The 15,924-nt window shown below is 40.4% G+C and overlaps 1 protein-coding gene across 1 annotated transcript; it reads left to right on the top strand.

The window, feature by feature from the left end:
* Window positions 1-256: 256 nt before the first annotated feature.
* c1d (C1D nuclear receptor corepressor) lies at window positions 257-6,615 on the top strand. Its single transcript, XM_083775527.1, has 5 exons — window positions 257-298; window positions 970-1,114; window positions 3,291-3,357; window positions 3,890-3,945; window positions 4,676-6,615. Coding segments are annotated over exons 1-5 (483 nt in total). The 5' UTR covers window positions 257-296; the 3' UTR covers window positions 4,889-6,615.
* The last annotated feature ends 9,309 nt before the right edge of the window (window positions 6,616-15,924 follow it).

Genomic DNA, 15,924 nt, shown 5'->3' with positions numbered 1-15,924 from the left:
AGCATTTATCCATTTAGATAACTTTATTATTATTATTATAAGGATTTAATTACTTATTCTTACACAGAAACATAATGTGTGTCTTATAGCATCATATAGCATCATTTAAATGCTTAATTTGTAGTTTTAATGTGCAAATTAAACTTTTTTTCAATACTCTAGAGGGTACTCTTATTTTGAAGAGATCGTCCACCGGAAGTCTTAAATTAGCTCACTAGATTAGCTCACTAGACGCTGCCCAACATTTCCTGTCGAGTGTCGACTGAAACGTGCGTTCACGGTGTACACTACAGCAAATGTAAGTGAAATTTTAGTAATTTAAATGTTTATGTGGAACTAAATGCGCATCGATATTCAGCAACATACATGTTTATAATCATTAATCACAATGTGTTGACGTCAGTGTTATCTAGTCTGTGCAGGCGGGCAGCTAACTTTGCAGGCGTGCAGCTAACTTTAGTTTTCCAGACAGATGCTAACGTTAGCAAGCTAACTTACTAGCCAAGATTTAGATACTCGTAGATTTATTATCGATTTTGCCATTTGACAATTTCAGAATCGATCAAATACATCTACGAGAGTCTAAAATCTTAGGCTAACTTACTACTAGCCCTGAAACATGACTGTCATAATCGTGAAGTACGAGCGTACAAGCTTTGCAATTGAAGGGAAGAATGGATGAGTGCTTCTCAAACCTTTTCAGGGCAAGGACCCCCATGTATAAAGCCATGGAACCTCATCAGAAAATAGTTTGTCCAGGGACCCATAGAAGACTTGTTTGTTGTGAAAAAAATCTCAAGATATTTTGGAAAGCAGATCTACAAGCTCACAACACGTTACATCAATGCGTTGTGAGCTTGTAGATAGCTATTTTCAAATAGTCGATGTAAACATTTGTCTGCTTGAAATTAAAAGTGATGTGCACTGCACACCCAGCCTCTCACATTATTTGTGCCTTTGTTTGTACAGGAAAATGGGAAAAGAGGATGTTCAAGCTGAGGACTACCCCACAGAGATAGAGGAACAGCTCACAGACTTTGAGTCCTCGGTCACATCTGTAAATGGAATGATACAGAAGATGATATCAGTTCCCAGAAATGACCAACTGCAAAAGGTAGTACACCATAACAGACTGAAACACCCCCTGTCTGTAAATATTTGCTGACATATAAATCAATCTTAAACACCCTGCACTCAATCAGTCTGTCTACGTTTACATGGACAGTGAAATCCCCTTTTCATTCAGAATAAAAGTTCAATCCTATTTAAAGTTGTCATGTAAACATAGGAAATAACCGGGTCAGAGGCACTACTTGTCTTGGAACAGTGGGGTCTCACAGGGTCAGCCCACCAAAGAAAGGGTTTGATACATTACAAAAGCAGCTACTTGACTCATGCCTTGTTCCTAGGTCTGGTCCATAGCTCTATTGCGCGCATTAGAGCTATGTTACTCTCAACTTCCGCCGCTCGCATGAATGCAGACCAGCCTCTACTCTTTGGCGTAAATAAAAAGAACGTTTTTGCTACTCAACAAAACAAAGGCGAGTTGTGTCATTAGAAAGCCTACTTTCCTTAGTGGACACACTCTGAGCCCCCCACCACACGTATAAACTGTACTTTTTGGCCAAAAGGGGATTTTGTTTCCACTGGAAAAAAAATATTTCTAGTTACTCCGCTGCGCCCTCTACTGAATACTGATATTGCCCAGAGAACTGCCTCATAGAGAATATATTTCCTCCGGTGAAAACAAATCCCTTTCTGCCCAAAAAGTACCGTTTATACGTGTGGTGGGGGGCTCAGAGTGCGTCCACTAAGGAAAGTAGGCTTTCTAATGACACAACCCGCCTTTGTTTTGGTGAGTAGCAAAAACGTTCTTTTTATTTACGCCAAAGAGCAGAGGCTGGTCTGATTTCGATTTGAGATTTAAAACGGAAAGTCCCATAGCCTTACTGCACAGGGCAGAATCGTAGAAGCAGTAGAAGGCTATGGACCAGAGCTACCTTGTTCCCTGACAAATCTACAGTCAAATGCTGATGTCAGTTTGTTCAATTGGACACAGAATTGTTCAGGATGAAAAGCAGTTTTGTCTGTGACTCTGTGAGGTTTTGTGACACCTTCCAAGGTAATAATTCACGTGCCAACCGACAGGGCGGCGCTGAGGCACAGTTGAAGGGGAAAGGAGGAAATACAAGGAAAAAAACTATTCGGCGATCGGACAAAAATGCTTTTTTATTAAACAACGTGGAATGCACGGTTGATAATGGCCGACCCAGGAAAATTCTAAGGTCCATGTGTAAACTGCAATAAAAGTCTTTGTCCAAAACAACACACCTTAACGCGCACAAAGTCTTTTGGCGCTTGCAATGCACTGGATTTTACTTAGTGTGCTGTGCACACATAGCAGCCTACAATATATGATGGCCAATTTGGCCATTGTAATTTGTTTGTAGACCTATATCGGTACTGTGCCGCTGAGCCACCCACACACACTGAAGTCCGGTCCCGTGCGGTCCGATGATCTGCTGCTGGCATCGGCCGCGTAGCTCCAGGTTGTGGCACGTCACGGGTCACCTCCCAAACGGCAACTTGCAGACAATTGCTGCTGCTGTGTCCGCTGTATGATCCACTCCACATTGTCCACACCACACCAAACACACACAGGTATGTGCGTATCGTATCCACTGTCTCCCCGACGCCCGCTGGTTTGCTAATACCAACAGTCGTTGAACCGAGGCAGTTTGTAGACCTGTCTGAAGTGTAGCCGTGAGCGAATACACATTCTGTTGATGGCTGTGCGTCTGCCATGCGCCCACTCTGCGATCCACTTTGATGAAAGCTTTGAGCTACTGGTAGCTTGCAATCGACTGGTTGGTTACCCCTGTCTTAGAAGGTGGTGGTGGTGTTGGTGCTTTAATACATGGGTTCTCAACGTTTTTGGCTGGGGACCCACCTGGAAATGCTTTGGCCATGTCTTTTATTTGTGTGTGTTTACTTATTTGCATTTGTGTTGTGTTGTCTTGTGAAAAAAAAGAAAAGAAAAACAAGGAATCAGACCATAGTTATACTGTCATAGCTATCGGCCCTAAGAGTAAGAGAGACATCTTGGCTCTTACGCCATGTAAAATATACTGTGTCATAGTACACAAAGGTCAATAACATAATGTACTGGAAATAAGGTTACATAACCAATCATAATAACATAATATAATTTCTTATTTTCTTCCTCATAGCCCCTTTCTGTAAATATTTACTGATGTAAATTAATTTTAATCTGTGGGTTTATTTGACAGCTGGATCCTCTGGAACAGGCCAAACTGGACCTGATGTCTGCATATACTCTGAATTCACTATTCTGGAGTAAGTATCGTTATTCGTTCTAGTCTCTAATTACTGACACGTAATGTCAACAAAGTGTTATGCTATGTTATGTTACAGACAGTACAAGATTAGAAATTCAATGTTTTGAATTCGGAGAAGATTGGTGAAGCTGATTGGCACTATGCATGGCGACGCCACCGAGCAAGAGATCTGATGATGATCAGCCTATATACTATAGGAACATTATTATCTTTTATTAAAAAAACTTTAGAAGCCGTTTTAAAAATCAACCTCAGGTCTAAATGGGATAAAATGCAAAGTAACTACTACCTGAATGAATTATTTGAGAAATGCAAAAATTAGGATTTTTCTTTTCTTGCATCCAAAAATAGCATTAGCAATTGGTTAGCAATAGCAATAGGTTGTTAAAGATGGAATCGCAGGTACAATAAAATGTCAGAAATGTGTATGAATGTATAATTGCAAGTTAGGCTACTGAAGCTGCATGATCTGAAGCAAAGTGAAGCGACTGTCGCAAAACATAGTCTAAATAATTTGTCCTTTTTTGCAGTGTACTTGGTTACACAAGGAGTCAACCCCAAAGAACATGCAATTAAACAGGAACTGGTAAGTTATTTTTCCTTCATTTCCCATTCTCCAATCCAATCTACTTTATTTATATAGCACATTTTACAACTCAAGGTTTACAAAGTGCTGCACAGGAAAATAAGAACTAAATACACTGTAGCTTGTAGCTAAAACACAGAAAAACAACAGCAAGAACATGGAACATACGGTAGAATACAAGTCACAGCAGTGTCAGCAGACGGTGAAACAAAACATGGACCATAGAAATTCTCAATCAGGGTTAAAAAGCCACGGTATAAAGGTGGGTCTTAAGGTCCCTGCACACTAGACACGTTTTCAGATTTTTAGCAGCGTTTTTCCGTCTGTTTTCCGAAAACCGGTGTCCAGTGTGATTTAAAAGTCTCGATGGAAGGGGCTGGTTTGATGTGGGATGGGAGCGCATTCCATAAAGTGGGGGCTACGACAGAAGGCTTGGTCACCTCTGTATTTGTGACCTTAAGATTCAACTAGCCCGCAGACCACAGTGACCTTGGGAAGTATAAACCTCAATAAGTTCCAAGAGATACTGAGGTGCCAAACCATTCAGTCAAAACAAACAATAAAAACTTTAAATAAATTCTGAAGTGAACAGGGAGCCCGTGAAGTGAAGCCAGAATGGGTGTAATGTGGTCACGCCTGTAAGTTCCTGTTAGGAACATTCTCCATGTTCTCCCTTAAACTCTTCCGTGTGTTGTCCAGCATTTCTTCATCCACTTTCTGTCTTCCTTAGGAGAGAATCAGGTCGTATATGAACAGAGTCAAGGAGATCACAGAAAAGAGGAAATCTGCCCGTCTGGACAAGGGGGCCGCTGCTCGCTTCATCAGGAACGCTCTGTATGACGCAGAAGCAGGAAGCTCCAAAACGGACAGAGCTCCTAAGACGCCTGGAACACCCATGGATTGGGGTGATCAACAGTCAAAACGGCCAAAGAAGTTCGAGTAGAATTTGATCTAGGTTTGAGTTGCATCCTTTTTTATAATGAAGTCACGGCCGAACCTAATGTACTAATCACATGGTTGAACCCCTATCTAAGTTCAATCAATGTGATGGTCTTGTTTTCTTGGACAATGTTAGTTAACCGCTTAAGTGCTATATGCTTCATCATACAACGATTAGCGAAAAGCTAGGGATTAAATGAATCAGGCCAACATAAATGAACTATTAGCATCATCAGTCAGTCAGTCAGTCCATGAGCATTGAGAACGCTCTTTTGGCAAAGTTGGTCTTAATACAGAATTATTTTATTCCTGCACAACATTGTAAATTTCAACACTGCCCTCGTCAAAGACATACAGTACCATGTTTTCTTTAAGAAAATGGCATTTTAATTGCAAGTTGTAGGTACATTAATATGTTCCCCAGCCAAAGGAGTGAGTTGGCGGTTATTAATAGTCTGGAATAAGACCAGTCATGCGTTTGCAATTTCTGCATTGTGATTCTATGAATCACTTGTTGATGATTATCGTTAGTGTTATCCTTTAGTTTTTTCTGGATGTCATGTTTAAAAACGTCTTATAAACCGTACAGTATATAGGCTTGGTATTTTCCTATTGGCCTAAAAACAATGAGCTGACTTTTGAGGCAAGAATCTTTTTTTATAGCCCATATGCAAGCTCAATACGTCACTGTTCCCCCTGGCATGTCTATACTGACATACCCAAAATACGGACACCATTTTGAAAGTAGTTAAACTCATAGATATAAAAAAAAAAGATGCCTCATTGGCCGCTGCAGTTCATTGGAGCGACGTGTCTCCACTGAAGGCAGGAAGTCAAGCGGAAGTGCTGAAGGCACGCTGCATCACTGCCCAAGTGACGTCACTCATGCGAACTCCCCTGTCTCTCGCTGCCACTCAGGTGTCCACTGGCTAATCACAGCGAGTCTTCTCCGGGATTTATCAATTCAATCCAAGGGAGCTTTATTGGCATAAGAAAGCAAAAGTTTACATTGCCTCTGATTGGCCTACTGAACGTCCTCTTCCGTTACGCACACGTATGCTTCGCAAGGAATCTCTGGAAATCTTTGCCTTCAACAGAGACACAGAAGATGTCTATGGTTAAACTTCCCAAGTAAGCTGAGGTCTATTGCACTCCATTTTGTTTGGACACCTGACTGGATGTCTTCTGTCAGGATTCTGTTTAGTTGACTGAATAATTAAATGATATCCTGTCAAAACATTGATCTGAATTGTGCATTTCCAGCTTTCTTTCCAAAAGTGCTAGATTTAGTTTTACTTGTGTGCAATACATCTGCATATTTTATTAGCTTCAGTAGAAATTATCACCCGCTTCTAATGCTATCAATGCATTGAAAGAAATGCTCAGTTTCCTGCAGGCAGGGCAACAAACAAACTAAAATCTTTGTGGCAGCTCTCCCTCCTATACTGCTATCTTTCTCCCTCAGTATCTTCTCTCTTTATCTCCTGGAATAGATCTAAGCTTGTGTTCAATGTGTTGCATTTTTTAACAAGTGATGTACAGCTGCATGCCTCGCTGTTCCCTTGCAGTATAACCATTTTTACTTTATTGAATATGCCATGTAATGGTGCAACGCTGCATATATATCTACTTTATCTTTTAATGTTTTCAGAGTTTAAAGAATTTTGTATTTGGTGAGATTTGTGCTTTGCTTTGTTGTTTTTTCACTAAAATACTAATTTAAACAACGCAAAAAATGAACAATTAATTTGTTGTCTTTATATTATATGATATAGTATTGAATTGGATCAATGGTCCAGGAGCCTGTGAAGCCTTAGACTTCAGGTTGTTGATAAAAAATATAATTCGAGTCGGGTAGGTCTCATAATGGGCCCGGTGGGTCATCCAGTAATCACTAGCTGGTATGCAACAGTGTATGGATAGAATTTTGGCGACTCTTAGTATTGTATGTGTAGTACTTGGAAGTTCAAAGCAGCTTTTGCCTTATACAGTGCAGAAGATCGTTGTAGGGATCGGACGTATGACCTTTGGATCACAAGGAAATCTGTTACTGCCATATACCTTCCAGCACAGTTTCAATCATGTTACCATAGTCTAATAACTAAGACTTCCATATTGTTTCCTTTTAGTAATTCCCTCTGGACAACCAGAGATTTTAATCTTAATGTGCCTGCGAGTCACTGGGTCCTTCTAATCAAGCGCAGGAAACAGTGACGTGGTGAGTTAGCTCCTCAGGAATGAACCGATTCATCCTTTTCATCATCATCCCCTTGCTTTTCTCATCCTCCCTGCCGCAGCGTCCAAAAATGACATTTGTTTAGCCAAAATCTCTACTCCCGTCCCATACTTTTTCCAGAGAGATGTTGATTCAAACTCATTTTCAAAGATGTGTGTCAAGCCTCCACTGATGAATGGCCCTGTCTGCATATTGGAAAAATATGTATTCTCCCCCTTCGCTAATGCTCTCCTTCCTTTGCCCTCATGAGCACATGTGCTTGGTATAAAGGAGTTAGGTCACCGTCCAAGCAAAATTTGAACAAACAAACTCATGTCGATATGGCCTGTGCTAACAAGCTCCAAATTCCATTTTTCGTCCCCACGGTTGTTTATTTGTGCTGTTTGCGAGGCAGGCTGCTGCTCTGTGGTGAGGAAGTTTACATTATAGAAAGTGAAAGGCACCAGACCAAAATGGCTTCACTGGGCCAGATGGGAGTTTGTCAGGAGGCTCCCAGCCAGAGCTCAATCAGCAAATGGTTAATTCATTATCTCTCGTAAGGGGATTTGTTCCATTGAAGTTGCAGCCCAGACATTTTTATGAAGAAAACCTTTTAACCGGGTATGGAGCATGTTATTACAATATAACTAGTACATCTGCAGTGGCTGGAACTAGGTTGTCTCCTTGCTCTTCCATTGAGACAAATAAATCCAGGTGTATGGTAGCCAGGACACTGGTTGACAACTAGCACTGCCTGAAGCTAGTAATGCATGTATGCAATGCATAATGTGTTTACATTGACAAGGCGGGTATAGGCCTATCTTGAGTGGTAGAAAAACAATAGAGCATGCACATCCACTAACTAAACGCCAGGTGCCAGGCCGAGGTAAACTATAGTAAAGAAAATAAGGTCCGCACTCCGCACAGGCTGTGAGGCTCGAAACGTCATGTCCATGTTTAGAAACCTCAATACATTTTAAGCTTTGGAGCTTATACCAGTGTGCGGACCTTATTTTCTTTTCTATATCATGTGGGGTTTGATGGTGGTGCCTGTGCCGCGGCTAACCCTGTTACGATGAACTGATTGGGACATGACATAAATTTTAATCCAACTCATGCCCTGTGTCACATGGCGTGACATCTCCTCACCCTATAACTCTCTCTGCAGTCTCTCAACATTTCTAAAATGTAAGTCGACCCCATGGGAAGGTGATGGCCTTGGCTTGAATAAGTGTGTATGTGTTTCTGGGTGGCAGGTGAAAGACCTTGGCCTGTTTTATCCTGTTTGACACACCAAGCATTACATCCAGTCATTTCTGCCACCTCCTATTTCCCTTCAACTTCTGACATGTGCACTGATTAATCATAAGATTATTATTTTTTCTTTAATCCTTGTTCACCCCCTTTGAGACTGGAGCAAATAACTTTTATTGGAGCAAATAACTTTTAATTAAAAGGTGGAATTGTAATGTGGATAATTTCTTTTCCTTTTTTTCTTTCTTTTTTCTTTTTTGTGAATCAATCAAATATTTTCATTCTGTTCATCAAAATTTGAGGTTTTCAGGATGCAAGACTCCTTCATATATGTATGAGCAATCAATAGCTGTTTTGTTTTTTTCTGTGTTTGCTTACTAGTCCAGAGGATATATTTCATATTTTCCAGATTTTACAATTGCTCATAAAAAGTAGGTTTGCTTTATAGACTCAGGATGGTTTTCCTGCAGTTGGGGACGACGACACCCATTCCCATTTCTGAGCCTCTCATTAATTTATTTGCTAAAATGTTTTTCATTCATCCACTGTGCTGGACTGGTGGACCTAGGCCTATTAGTACTACTACAGTTACACAAATAACACCAAAACAATCAGTTTATAAAAAAAGAATACCGTGAACAATTCCTCACTTAACAATAAATAAAGTTAGGAGAAAAATATGACATTGAGGTATATTGAATTGAATATTATACAATAAGGTGCCTTTTTGTCTCTATTTACTGAATTTAGAATAGCAGGAGGATGAAAGAGATGAAAGACTGATATTTGTGCTGGTGTCTTTCAACTTTCAACTGTACTGGTATACAGGGTTTCATCCAACTCAGTGAAATGTAAGGTACAATGGTGGGTAAAGATTCAGAATAACAAATTACAGTATATGTATCCTTCCTGCTAACAATTACATTTGTAGATAATTTGACTTTTAAAGCATACAATCAATGTTAATTAACTCTGAGTTAGCATTCTGTGTGGCCTTGTGCAACTTTGAAACATTAACATTCATATATTTCAAAAGTGCAAGACAGTAAAATAGTTAGTAGGCTACATATATATTCTACAACCCCTGTGGATTTAATGCCACTTCAAATCCTTTGCTCCCATTCATTCAGTTATACTCAGTCTTTCATCCATTTGTTTTCTTCACACCCACAGCTTATTGGTCAACTTTGATGCAATCCGATGGAAGCTGGCAATACCCCCACTTCACCACAATGTAATAACTTTACCATAAAAATCCCACTACGGACTGTAAAATAACAAACAGGAAACACATTATTTCACTTATGAACTTAATTAACCGATTTTTTTTTTTCATTCAGCATTTTCTGGTTTTGTACAATAGGGATTCAATTAGTGGTTTTCTTTTTGACTTGAAGCAAAAACAAAAACAATAGAACAAATGATGTTGAGCCTCATTTCACGTGATTATGGTAACCAGTGGTGGAATTTACTTAATACTGTAGCCTACTTAAGTACAACTTTGAGGTACGGTATTTTTTACTTTACTGGAGTAGTATGCCTATTTCAAGATTTCAGTAGGTAGGCCTACTATTACTTTACTTTATATACTAATACTAATAATAAAACCCTAGTTACTAATTACTTTGTAGATTTTGATTATTACAAAACATACATTTACCACTTCAGTCCTGTATACATTTCGACCATTTGAAAATAGCCAATCTGCAAGCTTGTAGTTCTGCTATTTAAAAAAGATTTTTAGACATATGAAATGGGACATTCTGCATAATGAGTACTTTCTAGTTTCTACACTACTTACGTACATTTTGATACCAATACTTTAGTACTTTTAATCAAGTAAACTTTATTACCATACTTTTACTTAGGGAATAGTCCTACATTGCAGTATTGATAATTACTAAGTAACAAATACGAGTACCTTTTCCACCACTGATGGTAACAAACATTATGTACTATTGTTTGAGCCGTGTTTTTAATATTTATATTATTTTGGAAGTTTTGCTTATATTTTGGTGTCATTATAATACCAGACCACAAGGGGGCAGTGGATGCCTTGGTGGTGGTGTGACCCACCCACCACCACCAAGTCGCCTAATCACTGATTAAATAGACACAAGTGTGTAGTTTTGAAACTGGACCGCGGGAAATATCATATGCTACAGAAGTCGTTCTTAGTTTCTTACCACAATTAAGCACGCAAGCACATAGAAACAGAAGGAATTATACAATACCGTATATTAACCTAAAATACACGAGGGTGAGGTTGGGTATAAATTGCATAACAAGTAGGCCTACTGAATGACAAGGAAGCAAAGGAAGGACTATACGCTGCGCAGACCATGTCAAGTACAAAGCGGTGAGTCCAAACGCCAATTCAAAGCCATTTTATCTTTCTAAATGAACTCCACTAAAGTATCTGTGGTTATCTCCTGACTTTCATGTGCAAGACTTTGTACAAAGTATAAAATGCTGCCCAGCAGCAGGTGAATAAATAGTGCAGTGCAAGGTCTAGCAGTTTAGTGCTTTCAAAGATAATGATGGACTGCCATATGCTTATGCAGAGAGTTGCCTTCCCTTGAACCTGACATCTGAAACACATGGGCATCAAGACGTCTTTGAGTTCCCGCTCTTTATATTACAAGATGTGGATATGTGTTCCAGTTACTTTACAGACAGTGAAACATCAATAAATAGAAGTCCTTATAAGTAAAAAGTAGGCCTATCTGTGAATTGAAACAGGCTTCTATGAGAATGCAGTGCAGCAAGAATTAACTAATATATGCCTATGTGAGAGCTTATATATAGGCTATATGTAAATTATTTTAACCACTTCCAAAAATGTGTCACAACATGACATAAAAGTAAAGTATGAACATATAGGTCTTAAGTGGAAATTCTAGAAAGAATGCAAAAAAGATGCCAGTGATTTTACTAGCCATATTAACTGCAGCCGGGGCGTTCCTAAGTCTCAGTGAACCCTTACAAATGAAAGCACAAAAGTATGTTTTATCATTATTGAAATATCCTTCCTCCTCTCACGGACACCAGATGGTAAACGTACAAGAGGCTGCTGACCCAAGAACACCTGGCATGGGACAGTGGAGGCCTGGAGGGAGAGCTGAAGACCCTACATCACACCTGGGGTTCCATAAAGACACTGGCCCAGAACAGACAGGAGTGGAAATCCTTCGTTGCGGCCCTACTTGCCTGCCGGCATAAAGGGCAGTAAGCAAGTAAGCACTTCTCTCATCTCTCCCGTCATAAAATGCAGTGTGGCTTTATTATGATGATGACACAACAGTGTCACGAGCTGAAAAGCTTGCGGTGATCTGAAGACCTCATCCTTTACTCTCTAGACTGGTCTTTACTTCTGACCCCCACCCAGCTTAAAGGGGAATTAAAACCTCGGCTCATATGGCCACTACATGGCATCGGGGCTTTTCCCCTTTAAACCGTGGGCTTCCGATGCACAAAGCCTCTCTGAGCTGTCTTGAAGTCTTGGGATAACCATTTACCCATCAAAGTTGAACCTATGGATTCTTAACATTCACATACACACATGCACGCACACACACACACACACAGTAACACTCGCACACACAAATATATACTTACACACAGAGGGACTTGCTGCACACGGGAAAACACACACACATATGGATCGACACATTAAGGGGCTTATGCTGAGACACACATATGCACGCACACACACTGGCAGCAGTCCTTAAGCCCATCATTTGTCATCTCGTGAGAGTCAAGGTCCTCAGTCTGAGGCTTCGGGCCTGAAACATTCCTCTGGAAATTTACGTTCCAACAGCTGCGGTCTCATCCGCCTCTATATGGACCTAGAAGACAACACTGTCCCGGCAATGATGAGGGGGATCTAATCCATTACACACCTCCAGTCGAGAGAGAGAGAGAGTGTGTGTGTGTGTGTGTGTGTGTGTGTGTGTGTGTGTGTGTGTGTGTGTGTGTGTGTGTGTGTGTGTGTGTGTGTGTGTGTGTGTGTGTGTGTGTGTGTGTGTGTGTGTGTGTGTGTGTGTGTGTGTGTGTGTGTGTGTGTGTGTGTGTGTGTGTGTGTGTGTGCGTAGGCGCGTGCGTGCGTGCGTGCGTGTTGCCCAGGGCGCGCATGTGTGTGCAGTACATGGACTGTGTGAGTGTGTATGTGTAGGCCTCTGTCTTTTACTTTTATCTGTGTTAAGGAATTTTCACACAATGGTTACATACATGGTCAATGCACTTGTGTATGCACAAATTACGTGTGTGTGTGTGTGTGTGGGGGGGGGGGGGGGGGGGGTTGGGAGGAGGATGAAATGGATCAGGGTGAATGCTGTAGGGGAATTTTCTCTGTAGTGTCAGGAAGATTCAACAGCTGGATTGGGAGACGGAGTCAGCTGGACAAATTGCATCGTAAAAAATATTCATAAGTTCCAATAGTAATTTACTTATATTGTAACTAATGCTGGAGTCATGTTATTATAGTACAGCGTACCGTATTGTTTTACAGGACTCAATAGGAGTATTAGGTTTCAGTGAAATACAACAGCTTGTACGAAGCTCTGCTCTGAAGTTGTACACATTTAACAGTATCAAAACTGGACAAAACTTTTCTTTTGATTGAAAAAGATTGATTGATTATGTGTGTGTGTGTGTGTGTGTGTGTGTGTGTGTGTGTGTGTGTGTGTGTGTGTGTGTGTGTGTGTGTGTGTGTGTGTGTGTGTGTGTGAACTAGGTTTAGAAGAAAGAAAAAAGAAAAGAAAAACACAACTTTGTGGAAACTGGAATGTGGCTAGAATTTCTTCACAGCATACACACAGAAAATGAACAGTAAGAGGCCTCCCTCTTCACCACACACCTAGTTTCCTCTCTCCCCTGATAAAATAAAGGGTTTATTGCGTGTCAATAACCCCTCTCATCCCTCTCTGCCCTCACTCTCACAGCCAGGGTTTACAGCTAGCGCGGGGAAAGCTGGCTATAGGGTTTGATGGTGAAGGCCGCAGGGCTAACGGTAGCACAGGGCACAGTAAAAGGATGGAGCCCCCCTACACACACACACACACACACACACACACACACACACACACACACACACACACACACACACACACACACACACACACACACACACTTTACGATTATGTGAATGATGTAACCAGGGAGTGTAAAAGAGAGCAGCTGAATGTCCATAATACTGTACGCAACTGGATCATAGCCTATTGGATTGATCACAGCCATTATGAAACCTTCACATTTTACACATGTTGGGCATTTAGCCGACATGCTTATCCAGAACAATTTCTAAACGTGTAGAAAATGGAATTTACAATAAGAATCAACAGTAAAACTTTACATAAACGGTCAATCACATTTTTTATGCATTATGATGCAAGGCTTCATCACACTCTATAAATGTTTATAATCATGTACTGTATGACAACTTGACATAACCAATCTGGGAACCCATTTGGTAAAAAAATTTAAATAAATCCTTGAGCTTAATCTGTCTTCTTGAAAGAGTACTTATATAACTGGCCTAAGTTATGTGTATAATGTGCTTTTCCGCTGAGCTTATAATTCATTATGACCAGCATTTAATAATACTTCATAAACCAAGTTGTTATCATAATTATAAATATTTATACATTTATAATGTGTGGAAGGAAGCCTGTTCATATTTAATGCATTATAAATGTTATTTACTAAAGCCGGGTGATTTTCACCTGGACAATTATATTTTTGTAATTTTCATAATGTTGCTGATGTCTGAGGTGGGTGGGCCTTTCAGTACCGTCATGATGCTCAGGGACATCATGCCATACATCCACAATGGTCTTTCCCCCCCCCTGGACCATTCTCATGGTCCCAGGAATGGGTGGACCAAAATAGACGTTCCTAGCTCAATTTTATTTATTTTAGGAATATCTTTTAAATAATACCCACACCTTTCACAGATTTTGCCATGATGTCATGATGAAATATTAGTACCTCAAGTTCCCATGTATTGCTGTACTTCAATATATTTTGATGAGAAATATTTATTATGGAATATATTACATTGGGTAAAATATACCCGGGTTTAGTGATGGTTTGACAGAAGTTATGTTTAGTGTTCTAGGGATATTCATGTCAATTATGATGCTTTATAGACTCGACCTTCAGAGTGTGTGTGTGTGTGTGTGTGTGTGTGTGTGTGTGTGTGTGTGTGTGTGTGTGTGTGTGTGTGTGTGTGTGTGTGCGCGTGCGTGTGTGCTGTACATGCATTGCACGCACACTGGTGTGGCCCGGAGATTGCTATTCACAAAGCAACCACAGGGTGGCAGTCCAACACAGGCCCACTCCCATAGTTTTTGGGCTCCTGTCCCCTCCCCTCCCTTCCCCGACCACAGAGGAGATACAGGCAGATTAGCTTTGGCTTGCCCAGTAATCACCCTTATCACACGGAGGAAGCAGCAACAGTGTGCAGAGTTTAATGACAGACGTAATTGTTTTGGAAGTCCCACGTTATGCCACGGTGGCGTGATGAATGGGAACCACAATGCACGGTGCTGTGGAAGAGATTGTGGGTGCACAGTTGTTATTTAAGCTCATTTGTTATGGTGCAACTTTTCCTCTGGGGGTTTCTTATAGCTGAGGGAAGTGACTTCATTTCAAATGAGGTGCAGCAGAAAGGAACGGTTATTTTGTTTATGTAACCAACCATGAGTTTGTGCGCATGTTTGTTGCACCTTTATTTTTAGTCATGCAAAATCCTATATATATATATATATATTGCCCTGTTCCTTATCTTGTCAACATGCAAAATCTATCCACGCATTTTTCTATTTCAGGCAGATATGTTTAATCATTTTATATTAAGTTTAAGTAGGCCTACAACATCAGGCAGATATTAACAGAGAATTAGTAGCCTCGGAAACCCAGACGTTTTTATTAGAGAATTAGTGAAAAGCCCACTATCTATAGAGGAAGGAAGCAGTGTAAAAGAAAGTCTGTGTGTAGATGTAGGCTTTTACTTTATTTTACAGTATGCAATTTATTAAAGGTCCAGGCTACTCTATACAGGGCCATTCATTGAAATCAAACCACAAACCTCGTTTTTGGAAATTTCCTTTTATTATACAACATCCCACCAACATTCAATAACACAAAACAACAAAATATAAAATAAAAATGAAACAATTATAAAATAAAAAATGATGTACAAGCCGGCTTTGATATAGGCTTGTTATGTGTGCTGATATCCGTCTATGCCATGATTAATCAGTATTCCAATACCCTGCAGCTTGCAGTAGATTTGTCTGTTCATAACTCAAATCTACGTGAGAAACACATTCCAGTGCTACAACCTGAGCATGCACTGACAATGAAGGCTTGAATGACAGTTAATACGCCACTTTTCAATAAGGGCTGTGGTTTCGTCAACTGCGTGTCTGCGTAAATCCCCTTGAAATGTCTTCGGCTGGTCTGAGTTGCACACCGCAGGCTGTAGGGGCTAATCATGATCCGATAGACACACTCAACATGCTTGGGCTGACATCAATTGGCGTGCGTGTGCGTGTGTGTGTGTGTGT

Source organism: Protomyctophum parallelum (assembly GCF_964188405.1).
Source record: "Protomyctophum parallelum genome assembly, chromosome: 10".
In the NCBI taxonomy this organism is placed as follows: Eukaryota; Metazoa; Chordata; class Actinopteri; order Myctophiformes; family Myctophidae; genus Protomyctophum; species Protomyctophum parallelum.
This window is presented reverse-complemented; position numbering and strand designations above follow the sequence as displayed.

Coding starts and splice junctions, on each gene's coding strand:
- c1d (XM_083775527.1), top strand. Junction 1,115..3,290: donor GAAATGACCAACTGCAAAAG/GTAGTACACCAT, acceptor TTTATTTGACAG/CTGGATCCTCTGGAACAGGC. Junction 3,946..4,675: donor ATGCAATTAAACAGGAACTG/GTAAGTTATTTT, acceptor TGTCTTCCTTAG/GAGAGAATCAGGTCGTATAT.